The sequence below is a fragment of the Dermacentor andersoni genome, chromosome 8 (assembly GCF_023375885.2).
Source record: "Dermacentor andersoni chromosome 8, qqDerAnde1_hic_scaffold, whole genome shotgun sequence".
Taxonomy (NCBI): Eukaryota; Metazoa; Arthropoda; class Arachnida; order Ixodida; family Ixodidae; genus Dermacentor; species Dermacentor andersoni.
Window position 1 is genome coordinate 127,867,266 of NC_092821.1, and position 13,852 is coordinate 127,881,117.

The following is a 13,852-nucleotide window of genomic DNA, read 5'->3' on the forward strand; positions in this document are numbered from 1 at the left end:
TCCATTTTTTGAGGTTCATGTGTAACATATCAATTTTGTCCGCTTTAGATGTGCTATCAGGTACAATTCACAGAATTGCGATATCATTTTTTCTTGCGGAGTTACGCAGTTGTAAACTTGATAGTTTCGTTTTCTGAAAATTTGCGATTTTTGCCAAATTTTTATAAAAATTTCACGACCTAAATCGAAAATTTGAAACCAACAGTCACTAGATTTTAAGCTTTTCTTTTAAATGCAGCAAACCCTGTCAAATTTGGTGTAGTGGTTACCGAGAAAAACGAATTCTCCTTTTACATGTATTTAGATAGGAGCACCCGAGCTAAAGCTTCCTCTTAAGACTGACGTTGTATAGGAGAGGGTTCCGAATGAAATGTCACTGTTTGGTTTACCTTTGACGTGCACTTGATCGCACAGTACACAAGGGTATCCGTGTTTCGTCGTAATGCGGCCACCACGGTGAAAATTTAACCAGTGAATGTGCTTTGAACAGCAGAACGCAGTGCCCACTGAGCTGTTACTGCGGGTTTGCGTTAACGATGGACCGATTTATTCATTTCAGGAGAGAAAGCTGAAATGTGCATAACCTTTGAAATCTGAATTCGAATTTAGGACCGAAATTTTCTTTGAAAGTGCCGAAATCAGTACATTCAAATAAGAACGCCTATATCCAACGTCTATGTAGCTGTGCAAAGAAAATAAATACCCCAATACAGCAACGACATGGGTCTCATTCAGAGCGTATACGTTATCATTTAGAATTAACGTATATATTAAAACGTATAGAGTGCAATATTAATGTTGAGTATATGCAATATTAGAAATCGACCAGTGATTTTGGAATCGTCCTTTTGTAAGCATGCTTAGAGAATGTGACGCCGTCTCGGAAGCTGTAAACTTATATATACGACAGTTATCTGCTTTTCGAATGCATAACTGTTCACATAATAACATTATATCCATTTGTTGAGCGCTGTTTCTGAGGCGTTATCAGTGGCGCAGCTAGGTCGTCTGGTACCCGGGGCCCATAGGTCTTCTGTCCCCCCGGGTGTAGCCGGCGGAAAGAGGGGCGTCTTCAGACGTATATGACACCCCCCCCCCCCCCCCCCCCCTATGGCCTCATGCACCCGGGGCCCACGCCCCCCCCCCCCCCCCCCCCCTCTTGTTGCTACGCCACTGGGCGTTATCCTGGCGTCTCAGTGATTTTATTTCCGGATACTTTGACAAAATGGAGCACGTGTCCTGCTTTAGTTTTCGCTTTGTCCCTCATCTAAAGCGTATTTTCAAGGAGGAGCCACTGCCAAACAAACGCGCCCAAAATTTGCTGCAATTATTAGATTTTGGCGATTTACTTTAGAACAAAAGAAATCATGAGCACTTCCACTCTGTGAAGGACCGGCAGCGAAGCTGTGCTGTGCTTTAGCTCAATCGACTCATCTAATTATATATAGGTATTATAATTATTATTGGAGGACATAGACAACGAATGCATATTTTGACTGTGGAGTGACTTATTCTTGTTCTTTTATGAAATAGTGACGCGTGCAAGTACCGTCTCACGGCAGACGATAATTCCGCAATATTTACAACTTCACTGTCGACTACGTAATTAGGACAAGTAGATGAAACTCTGCGTAATGTCAGAGTCATCTCAGCGGACGATTGTCATATAAGTATCTTCAAAATAGTTTTGATAAAACAAGAGTTACAGCTGTTTTATGTAACCATACTCTCTCCGTAGACGGCCATGCATTGACAGCAGACGGAAATTTTGTGACGTTCACAAAATCACTGTGAACTAATTACGACAAGTAAATGAAACTCGGAGTAACGACAGAGTCGTCTTGGCGGCCAATTTCAGCATAATTTTTTCCTAGATAGCTAGATTAGAGAGAGAGCTACAGAGCATTCGCGAGAAACTGGAGGCGAAAATTTTTTTTCGTGTCGACGCGACGCGTAGACGGACGGACATGACCACCGCTGGAGGGCAGCTGTACACAGCTTCGCTGTAAAAATGGGACTCGAGCGTAATACCCCGAGCTGGCAGAATTTAGCTCACCCTTTTACGTGATATTATTACTATCCTTATCCATATTGCTTAAATATTAATGTGAACATAATAAGGCTGTTACTGACGGCAATTGCTCCAGTAGGTTCCTTAGGAAGGTGAGCATAAATATCAGTGCCACAGAGGTTTCAAAGGCGACTTCACCTTTGGTCGTCTAGAATAGTGTAACCAGTACAGTTGACCAAACAAAACATGTTTCAATAGATTAAAAGTAGCATGGCGAACACACAGTCGCAATGTATAGCAACACATGCGAAACCTTTTCACATAATCATTCGCAATTCCGCGCGACAACATGTATTCATATCCAACAGTTATCAGACCGCACTGCCCCCCACTTTATCCTATAAAAAAACATTCGACTTGCTAATTTTGCGGCCCGTCGGACACTCAGAGCCCGTGTTGCGGAAAGCGAACGAACAAAGCGCGACGTTTCTTCGCAGAGCGTTCCGCATTTATCGTCACGACGAGACACAGGGCGTCGGATGCCGCAGCGTGAACTTGCGCGATAGCAAAAAAACCTGCACTCACACCTTTCACCAACGAATTCCGTGCGATAGGTCAGGCAAAATTTGAAGCGAAGCGCATGCCATACTATGAACAAACACGCAAGCAAATTAAGAAAAAACTAGGATGAAACCGCTACGTTCAAGTGGGCAACGCTATTCCGCACGACATAATAGCCGGTTTGCACAGTCTTGCCAAACCGTGCGCTTGAATCACTGGTTGATAGGGGTCACCAACAGCGAACTAATAGATTGTGAAATAGAAAAAACATGACATTAGTTGTTTGAGTACAGCAAAATTATTTGAAATGGAATATTTACTCGTATGACTGTACTCTCATATAAAATTTTCGAAAATTTTTTCTACACATAGGTTTTGTAGTTTCAGTGTATGTCCCTCTCTCACCTAGTCGCGCTTAAATCGTGTACCACTAACTGGTATTTCTGGCGATAGGTTTTGGTATACTTTTCGTCCGAAGCTTCGCGGCCTATTTGGACGGACCTTTCGAATTACTCTGGCGGTGAGCAGACGACGCGGCGTGGATCAAACCTCTCAAGAGGCATTCGGCCTTGCTATTGGCGAAGGAGCAGCTTCCACAGTGCTGTAAACAACTTGTGATAAGAAGTATGCTGTAGAACTTTCGAGGTAGACCTTTAGCCTAATCGAGACCAAATTAGTAGGCCTTCAGTAGACGCTAAGCCTAAATCAAGGTAGTACACTCAAGGAGAGACGAGAGGAAGGCTGCGAGCTTGATGCGCGCTGTCTTTCCGCTTGCCCACTGTGGAAGGTCACGTGATGTTTCTAGTTTCAGGAGGCTGTACAGTTGCAATGCTGGAGCGTCATAATGGAACACCCGAGTAGGCACAAATAGGTGCTTTCCCCGCTGCAGCCGCTGCTCATCCCATCACCCGCCGTGGTTGCTTAGTGGCTATGGTGTGGTCGCGGTGGCCGTATTTCGAGGGGGGCGAAATGCGAAAACATCCGCATGCTTAGATTTAGGTGCACGTTAGCGAATCCCAGGTAGCCCAAATTGTGCCGAAGTCCCTCACTACGGCGTACCTCATAATCAGATCGTGGCTTTGGCACATAAACTCCAATTATTCGATCCCCCTACCAGCTTTCTGACCACAAGCAATTGTGCTCATGGAATGAACTCTGTTCATCTGCGTCTTCAATAAACACTGATGAACACAGTACACTTCGTTCTTATACGTTGATATGTCACACCATATTAGCTATTAAGCGAGTGTTTACATTATTGTAAATTGCTCATAAAGCCGCGAGCCTTACTTCAAGTGGTAGTTTAGGCATTGCTATCGCTCCCGTTGCCTCGTCGTTCAGGAGAAACTAGGACTTTCTTTTTTATTTTTGTATATATCAGGCCAGACGAACCTCGCGGACGCCGACGTACACCAGCTTCTCTCGGACGAGTCGCCAATCAGAAAGGCCCTGCTGTCTCCCGAAGACCCCGACGATTACGACTCGATGATCTCGAAAGGCGCGCTCTACGAGCAGCTCAGCGGGAGCGTCCTCAACGACGAAACCGTCGGCGAGTGGTGGGCTTTCCTCGACAGGCACATGAACTTCAACTTGTCGTCCGACACCAGGGTCCTGTTGACCAACGAGCGCCGGTTTCAGGCAGTGGCGAGCCTCTTTCGCAACTTGCCGCCCTCCCGACTACTGGACGTCGTCGGATGGACGCTGGCCTACACCTACGCCTGGACGGTCAATCCTGCACTGGACGTCCTCGGCGCGAGGAATGGCTCGGCGGCTGACGACCAGATCACCGCGCACGTCCTGTGCTTCCTTGCTGTGCACGAGTCGTACGGCATTGCTCAGGTACAGGCAGCTTCATTTTCGATTCACGGGCGCCGCCATCTTGGGCACGCGTGAGCAATTTCTCAGTTTTTGTACGCGGTGACGTCAAGGGAACGTAGTCATGGAACACTCAATGTCTCCGTAGAGAAAGTTTTCTTGCATACTCGTTGGGCTGTGGTGCGGCGCATTTTTTGTTACAGATAAGAAAACGGCACAGTTATGAGCCCAGGATGGCGGCACACGTACGCTTTAGTAAGATATCCTGCCGACGTAATCATGCTAACATATAAATTCATCGGACATTGAGGGGAGAGATTTAGATCTGCTGTATTGTAGAGCTTGGGAGGGACGGACCTACTCTTCACTCGATGCCCTCTCCGGTTCCGGTAGCAGACATAGGCGACGAAATATGAAGATGGCGGTCGACTTGAACGCTGACATGTGCTCAAGCCGCTGAAGACGACACACGCATGATGATTCGGCTTACGTGTATTGCCACTTATGTTAGAACCACACATGTATCGGTTAACGACTTTGTTCTCTATGCGGAATTATGCAGTGAAGCAAAGATTTTCTAAATGCTGCAACAAACCTTTAAGCGCATTGTGCCTTTAACAAAGCGAATAACTTTCTAGAAGCGTCCGGGTATTGGCGTACACTAGCAATCATGGTCGGTGGTTTCTGCACAACATTGCTTGATGCGGAACATTCTAGCGGTACTTTGCACTTTGCGGTAGGTAAGAAAATAGTTATAGTTGGTCACAACCTAAGAATTCAGCACAATCTCCACTCACAACAAATGCAGTGCGCCAGCCGAGCGAGCTGCAGTCCGTTCTCAATTAGGTTCGCTTGTTTCTCTGACGTCAAGGGGTACTTCGTGTTTGAAACAGCCACCTATTTTCGTGCAGAATTGTCTTTGTGCCAGTGACTTTAGGGTGAAACTTTAATGTCTAGGGCAAATTTTATTAGTGATCCTGAAAACAATGCTCAGCCACAGGTAATGCTCTATCATGAAATAAATGAAACAATGAGCTTTTATTTTATAATTAGCCCGAAATTAACACTAGAAGAAAAAATTAACTAAACTGTAAGCGGGCTGGAGCTGTCTCGGCTTTCATTCAGGCGTGAAGGACAGGTGCACAGCGTTTTTGTGGCTGGAGCTTGTTTGAAATTATTAGGTTCTTGTCACACCAAGGATTGGACTTCGCTGTAATAAAAAAGAAATGCGGGGCCGGCAGTGGAATAGAGTTCCAACCGTCGAGCCCAGCAGCCCAATGCTTTAACCACTATAGGCCACAACTGCACGTATCTACTCCTCTTGTGTCACTGCCGACTACTTGTCCTTTAAGACGTTTGGCACGTGCGTCACGTGCCAGTTTCGCGGGTCCTTTCCTAGTGACGTACCGGTCGCGCTTTGAGACGTTGTGTTGGATGACACCGTCTCCGGGACTGGCCCTCATTCTCCAGCCCTTTCATTGTAGCAGCTAATGCTGCGTACTGCGAGACGCTGTACCGCCTTCACGATCGGTCCATGCCGAACAAATTTTAACATTTCATCGCCCGAGTGCAAAGGCCATCGTCATTTTAGCATACACCGCATGACAAAGCCATAGGTACACACCATTGTATGACAGGCAGTCGCCGATCGCCTCAAAGTCCGTGTTTATCTTGCTTACGCTCGTCCAACACTTAGAATCCAACAACCGACGTGTCGCAGGCTCCTGTCGGACGGCCGGGGTTGCCATCGTGCCGCCGGCGTCTCGCGATCGTCGTCACCGTCGAATTGCTGTTGTCGACACACACACGCTCGCGTCAGACACGCAGCTGTTCGTCATAAACATGTTGCTCCGCCTGGTAGCGCCTTGCGTAATCCCAAAGGATGATGACTAGCCAGCGACAAGCAAAATGCTTCGCAAGACATCGATTCCCAGAGTTCTTCTGATCTGTTTTGCGTTTTTTTTTTCTGTGCTTTCGAAGGTGGCGCCGTTCTTCCTGGACGCCTTCCCGGCCGAGCAGCGCGTCGCTGTGGAAGCCGTGGTGACGCGGACGGCAGAGGCGCTGACCGGCCTGCTGCGTTCTTCGGGCCACCTCACCGACCGGACCATGGCACAGGCGGCCGTGAAGATCGAAGAACAATCTGCCGTGCACCCATGGCCGCTCAAGGCATTCTTGCGCCTCGAGGTGCGTAGACCCGTGTGTGCGTGTACGTGCTTGCGTGTGATCGCGTGACCTCGCGCTGTTCTGTTTACGTGCATTGTGGTGTCATAATTATTATTCTTGTCACTATTATGATAATTGTTATTATTCAATGAACCCAAATGTTACAGCTGGCACAATTTACTACAGATGGAAACTTCGAACTCCGATCCCTGTTAGCGATTGTGCGTTTGTGTATGTGCTAACACGCTGAACAAACGTTGACGAGAGGACAGACAAGAAACACGTAGCGCGTACTTTTACATCTGCGCGTTTAGACGCTCTCGATGCTCAGCCAATTTGCCCAATTAAGCGTGTTGATCGGTGTATACATTTGACAGTGTGTGCGTGCGTGTTCGTGTTCGCTCACGCAATCGGTCGCGTGTATGCGGGCACCTTGAATCACATGTGAAACGCATACGCATATACCACCATTTGTCCGTCGACGAATCTGTGTGAACGAAGTTGATCGCTGTTCTTGGAAAACGGTAAATTCTACGAACGTTACAACCATGTCTTTGGTGTACGCATTTAGTCCCTTTTAATAGACAAGTGTAGACAGCGCGAAAAAATCAGAGGGCGCTAACGATCTCAGGAACGTGAAGCATTCAATTCATGCTTCGATAACCGCACAGTTGTGCACGGGTAATCGCGCTGCAAAACAAAGAATTTTGGAAGTCCCGATTAACCTAGTTGTCAAGTAGTTTGACTGTTGCTACTATTTGCAATACCTAACACTGTGACGTTTGAGTCTTTATTGTATTGACCCTTTGCAAAAAGCCCGCGTATTTGCTTCCATGCCTTTGCCAAGATTCTGGACCTGCTGTACAGTGAGTTCCCATTGGAAAGTGCGTCGTTCTTCGCCGCGTGGGCGGAATCTCGCAAGGCGCTCAAGAATTCTCTTCACAACCGCTACTACGGGGCATTCATGCTGGTCAGGTAACTGCTGCGTGGAATAGGACGGAAACCATGCGGAAAGTAATCCCATGCAGATTTCTCAAGACGAAAGCTGCGCAGCTGAAGAAATATTCGTCTTCTTCCTTTGTCCGCGGGGCCACGCACGATGATTTCGAAGTATACGCTTACAATAACAATGTTTCGCTTTCGCGGTCCTTCCTTCAATTTTGGGGCTTCCGCGGAACTGATTTATCAAATGTAGCGTGGGTTCTAACACTTGCAGAGTAGTACCACTTGCTTAGCTTCTGCGACCCTTGTACATTGCTTCCCGTGCTTTCCTGCATAAAATAGAACGACTCAACAAAATCATATTTTGCCGCGCCGCGCCACTTACTGCCCGAATGGGCTGCCCATGCATTGTCTGGCACCGTATTAATGGGCGATTCTTACAGTGGCTCTAGGGTAGAACAGCGTCACTGTATAGGCTACTGGTGCTAGTAAGGACAAAGACTAGCAGCAAGATAATAGAAAGCCTAAATGAAAGCGTGCTTGTCTTTAGGCTCTTTAGGTTAGATAGGTCTCAAGCTAAAGGTTGTTTTATTCGAAGAACCTTAGGCTAGAACCGTGGCGAGCTCCTCCATGCCACGGACAGCTGAACTCAAGCCTCTGAGATTGCGCACACACTCCCGACTCCCAAAATGATAATTATATGATAGATAGATAGATAGATAGATAGATAGATAGATAGATAGATAGATAGATAGATAGATAGATAGATAGATAGATAGATAGATAGATAGATAGATAGATAGATAGATTTATTTATTGATAGATAAATAGATAGATAGATAGATTGATTGATTGATTGATTGATTGATTGATTGATTGATAGATAGATAGATAGATAGATAGATAGATAGATAGATAGATAGATAGATAGATAGATAGATAGATAGATAGATAGATAGATAGATAGATAGATAGATAGATAGATAGATTGATTGATTGATTGATTGATTGATTGATTGATTGATTGATTGATTGATTGATTGATTGATAGTGTTAGAAGTCCCAATTGTTTCTAGAATGTCAGTGCAAATTGCATTGTCTTTTTGGGCAGACTTTAACTCGAGTGCTCCTGTTTAAGTACATGTAAAAGGCGAATTCGTTTTTCTCGGAAAGCACTGCACTAAATTTCACGAGGTTTGTTGCGTTTAACAGAAAGCTTAAAATCTAGCTAGTGTTGGCTTGGAGATTTGTATTTAGGTCGTCAATATTTTATTAAAAATGGCAAAAATCGAAAATTTTCAGGAATCGAAACTATCAAGTTTACAACTCTGTAACTCAGCAATGAAAAATGATATCACAATTCTGTGATTTGCATCTTTGTCATCTATGATTTGCATTCATTTGTCATCTATGTCCAGTATATTGTCATGTTTTTCACTTTTGTATGTATTATATCTTTGCAATTATGTCATATAATTAGTTTATATTTACTGCATTTATTGCAATTTACTTCTCTTGTTTGTATTCTTAGTATCCAGTCCTGCATGGGCCCGAGAAGGGTCTGCAGTATCTGTAAATAAAGAAAATCGTAGTACATCTAAAGCGGACAAAATGGATATGTTATACGGGAATTTCAAAAAAACTAACACGGAAATACAACTTTTGCAGAACCCTTGTACACAACGCAACAAATTCACGTAACATATAGATTGACATATACAATTTGTCCGCTTTCAACGATATAATGGATGCCGTTTCAAAATGAAGATATCTATTCTTGAAAATAGCAATTAACTTGTATGCTTCGTTATTCTATTTTTTTCGAGCTATCAAAGTTTTGAAAATTCTTTTAACAAAATTCAGGCCCTAAATCGAAATTTCGTTTCCAACAGTCACTAGAATTTAGCTTTCTCTATTAAATGCAACAAATTTCGTTAGAATTTGTCCAGGGGTTATATCAGAAAAGCGTTCTTGCGTTTAGAGGTATTTGAATGGGCCGCGTCAGAGTTGGGCCCGAGCTAAAGCTTCCTCTTAAACTCCACACGTATGGTTCATCGGGCAAATCAAATTCGCATTTAAAGCCCAAACGAAAAAACTGGCGACCTTTCAGTTTTTGTTTGAAACGTGCCTAGTAGAACGCGCCTTAAAAAAAAATGCGATATTTATTCGCTTATTTATCCGAGACTCGTTTTATTTTTAATATTCATGTTTCAATCTGCATTTTCGCTATTCAAACACAGCTGACCCTCGCCCCACTGCATTCTTTTCTCGTGCTCCCTCGGTCTACAGGTACCGGTGGCGTCACTCGCGAGTTCAGTACCTGTACTCGCTCAACCTGTTGCGCCTTGGCCTCGCCGTTGTGTTCCCGCCGTCACATCTGCGTCACGGATCTCAGACCATGACGTACGCGGGACTGGGCTTCCAGCTGGCGCGTCAGCTGGTGCGAATCGTGGACAAGCGCGGACGCACGCTGGACTACGACGGCCGTCCGTTCTCCTGGTGGCATGAAATCGCCGGCGTGCGTAAACACCATGCCGCGTGTTTTGTTAGAGTATTTTAGCATAGCGCTACTGTACAAATGTTAGTGCGAAAACGCTCGTGCGGGCTGTTGCTCAAAATAAATGGTCAAAATTAATCTGGAGGCGGGCTCCACTGTTACGTCCCTCATTAGCTACTATGCAGTTCGAGGACTTTACCCGACCTGATCAGAAATGCGCCCTAACTTGAAGCTTATGGTTGACTTGGTCGAGGTAACGCCTGACGGAAATGCGTCCAAGGAAATGCATTGAGCGTTTTGAGCACGTTCACGGCAGGCGTAAGATTGACCAAGTTCAGTATATGCTTCAACTTGAATCGTATTTCTGAATGCGGGGGTAAGTAGCACAATATCTATATCGATGTCGCCTCCACTGCTCACCACACGTGTGTCTAAAGCCCGTGTTTCGATGCTAGAGCACTACCGCTGAGCGCGCGCACCAGGTGTTCTCGCGATAACGGTGATAAAACAGGGTTCGAATGCGGCCGCCGGCATACAGTGCGAAAGTTAGTCGCGCTATCATTTTGGCGGGCACTTGTGCTTTGAAAGCGACGCCGGTACGCCGTAGATAGCAGCCACCGCCCGGGCCACCATCAACCAGGTATTTCTGACCAGTGACCGTAGTGTCGGTATTGTTAAGAAAGTGGAGGCGCTGTAAAGAACGGCCCAGCTGAGGTGCAAGTTTTGCCAGCCAGTTGCGACAGCGGCATCAACTTTCTTGGAACGCCCCCGTTACGCTCTAGCCTCGTCGCCGTTTGACTGAATGCGATCAGCGGACCAACTATTGTTAATGAGCCCGCCACCGCCGCCCTGGTCTGCCGCGAGCGTGGGAGTGCTCGCGGGAACGTAGTTCGAGGCTCCTTTCCACGCGCTGTCCAAGACGCAAGACAATGGGCACCCGGGCGCGCTGCGGGGGTCAGCTCGGGGAATAAAAGGCACCTTTCCTGACACAAGCCCCGAGTTCTATGAAGTCCATCTGACGTCGGCTCCGGACCGTGAACCTCGCGCAAAGAAGTGTGTGTGTGTGTGTAAGCCGTCCCGCAGAGAGGCGACTTGTTTACGATGACTGAACGAACGTTTCCGTCACCTTGGGATCGAGGGGGGACCGAGTGTTTATAAGCCGCTGTTGTGCGGCTGCTCAGTGCACTTTCTCAAGCAGTCATGTTAGACTGATGCACTTCCTCAAGCAGTCATGTTAGACTGATGCACTTTCTCAAGCAGTCATGTTAGACTGAGGTAATTTCTCTCGCAGTCATGCTAGACTGATGTAGATACTGTAAATAAACCCATATTCCTCGTTCTCGATAAGAAGCAGTCCTTCCCTCCATCGACGTCCTCAGCGTGGACAAGTTGGACGACGGAATAGGCCAGCTACCTTCTAATTCATGCCGGACTCCAATCTTGACAACGGGTTACGAGCGATGGGAATGAGCCCCCAATCCTAACAACTGGATGTCAGCGCTGAGATCGTCCTACAACTCTAACAGTATGCTGCTCCTCTCAGTAGTTCCGGGTGGAATTTGGAACAGGACGAGTTTTGGGAATGGCTTGGTATTGGCAAGGATATGTGCGGCATGTTGGTCCGCTCGTCACAGTGCAGGCACTGAGCTGGGCCAGGGTAAGAGCAGATTTATGCTAAGAGTAGAAAAATGGTGTTGGGAAAGAGTTGGCGAGTAGTTGGCTCGTCCATCGGTTAGTAGAGGAAGGAGCAGTTGGATGATTGCTTTAGTAGAGTGAGGCGTACCTCGTCCATGAGAGATGTGTAGCAGAGTCTTCCAGAGTGGTTCTGTGAGACGGGTCTAGGCACAGAGCGTGAGAACGTATGCGGGCACACAGACCAGCAGAAATGTGTGCGAGGTGGACGACAGGAAAGATTCGAGTATTGACGTGGTGGTCGGATTCAAGGCACTGGAAAGAAAACGCCGGAAAGCCGCATGGGAGTAAGCAAAATATCTTGAGAACGAGGAGGGGAGGTGTAGAAACACAGAGGGAGGTGGTTAAAATGTTTTCCTATTCTTCGCGCGCTCTTCCAAGCTGAGGAACATCGGCCAGTCCGCGTTTCGAGGCTGCATAGACGAACTCGAGATCAGGGTCCTCTGAGAGGAACAGATGCAGAGATAGATCCAAGAGCGCAGTATTAGTGCCGTGACTCCGCTTTCGCGCCCCCTCCCCTCTCCTTCCCGACGCCGCAGCCGTCGCCACTTTCATCGTATGGCTAGTGTGACGGATGTTTCCAGTGGGCGTACATGTCGGGAAATTCGGAGAAAGAATGGCGTATCACGTGCAGCAGGGAAAACGTCCACATCGCTGAGGACAGCAGTACTAGTCAAGTAGCCAAGGGCAGCAAGAAGTTTGGGTCCTTGGTTCTAAGAATGCAAGGGCATAAACTTGGAGGCCTGGTTGGCTTCTTTGAGTCAGCAGCGTGCTAGACACCGCGAGGCACTCTATACTGGAGCTATAGCTGTGCGCATGGTAAAGCCAAGAGGAATTTTCTTCGTCGGCACGGTACGGTTGATCGCTACTTGCCGAGTGCACTCAGACACGCCCATCCGTCACAGCACCCAGATGCCTCATAGCATTAACCTATCATCTTCATCGGCCTATTTCCATGTCCACTGCAGGACGAAGGCATCTCGCTGCGATCTCCAATTACCCCCTGTCTGGCGCTAGCTGATTTCAACTTGCGGCAGCAAATCTCCTGATTTCATCCCCCCGCCTAGTTTACCGTGCCCCACCAAGTTAAGGACTGTGCAAAGTGCGATGGAACCAAGAATGTTAGGCGTAACGTTATGATTCAGGAAGAGAGTGGTGTGGATGAGAGAGCAAAAGGGATAGCCGTCATTCCAACTGACGTTAAGCGCAAGAAATGGAGCTGGCCAGGCCTTTTAATGCGTAGGGTAGGTGACCGCTTGACCATTATAGTTACAGAATGGGTGCCAAGGGAAGGGAAGTGCAGTCGAGGACGGCAGTAACGCGTAGTGCTATATAACCAATAAAACGTGTAGAAAGATTTCTCAGCTGATTTGCCGGGAATTTCCGGATGGTCTGTGCTCAATTGTTGGCTTTTGAAAATTAAGGAATGAAAATAAGCAACATACAACGTAATACGTTCGAGTAGAATAGTCGTCTACACGGTGTATTGTATGTGCAGGTTGAAATACGAGTATACACTATGGAGCAGTCTTCCCGTCTCGCAGCACGTCGAGTGCCGCCTGTCGACTGCGACCAGCCCGCAAGAGCGCCGCGCCGTGGCCGACCTGTTCGCCCTCGACGTCGCCCTGGCGGCCATGGCAGACGCCGCCAGGGGAAGCCACTCTCCGCTCAGGCTCCAGCACCTGGAAGCGATGAGCGCGGCGCAGACGTTCTACGTCAGTTATTGCAGCCACTTCTGCGACAGCCAGCCGCTCCATCACGCCCGCTCCATGTGCAATCTGGCCATCAACGGCTCCGGATTCGGCACCGCCTTCGGCTGCCAAGCAACTCCTGGCAACGCTCGACAGTGCCTGTTCGTCTGATTCGTTCGGCCGTTACGGCGCGCCAAACTGTTAGGCCATTGCGAGTGTCTTCATAACGCAGCAGCTGCAGTATTTGTGGACTCGGGCTAACGCGGTTTTACGAGGCGGATTTCGATGCGGTGCTATGCCTGTTCAAGTTTGGTCTCGTGCTTTGCTTCGTCATGTCGCGTTATGTGAACTCTGAAATTGCTATCTAGCCACTTGCGCGTACCGATATTGACGGAAGCGTACAAATGTCTCGCGTTTTAATCGCACAATCGCTCACCAGCATTGCTTATCGTCACTTTATCAGCTAACTTAACCGCTTCT

At 47.3% G+C, this 13,852-nt stretch overlaps 1 protein-coding gene across 1 annotated transcript; it reads left to right on the forward strand.

Moving 5' to 3' along the window:
* The first annotated feature begins 9,784 nt into the window (after positions 1 to 9,784).
* LOC129383243 (uncharacterized) lies at positions 9,785 to 13,696 on the forward strand. The gene is made up of 2 exons (XM_055067623.1): positions 9,785 to 10,010; positions 13,226 to 13,696. The coding sequence occupies exons 1-2, from the start codon at positions 9,891 to 9,893 to the stop codon at positions 13,541 to 13,543; spliced, it is 438 nt and encodes a 145-aa protein (XP_054923598.1). The 5' UTR covers positions 9,785 to 9,890; the 3' UTR covers positions 13,544 to 13,696.
* Positions 13,697 to 13,852: the final 156 nt, after the last annotated feature.

Coding starts and splice junctions, on each gene's coding strand:
- LOC129383243 (XM_055067623.1), top strand. CDS start 9,891: ATGACGTACGCGGGACTGGGCTTCCAGCTGGCGCGTCAGCTGGTGCGA. Junction 10,011..13,225: donor GGTGGCATGAAATCGCCGGC/GTGCGTAAACAC, acceptor CCCGTCTCGCAG/CACGTCGAGTGCCGCCTGTC.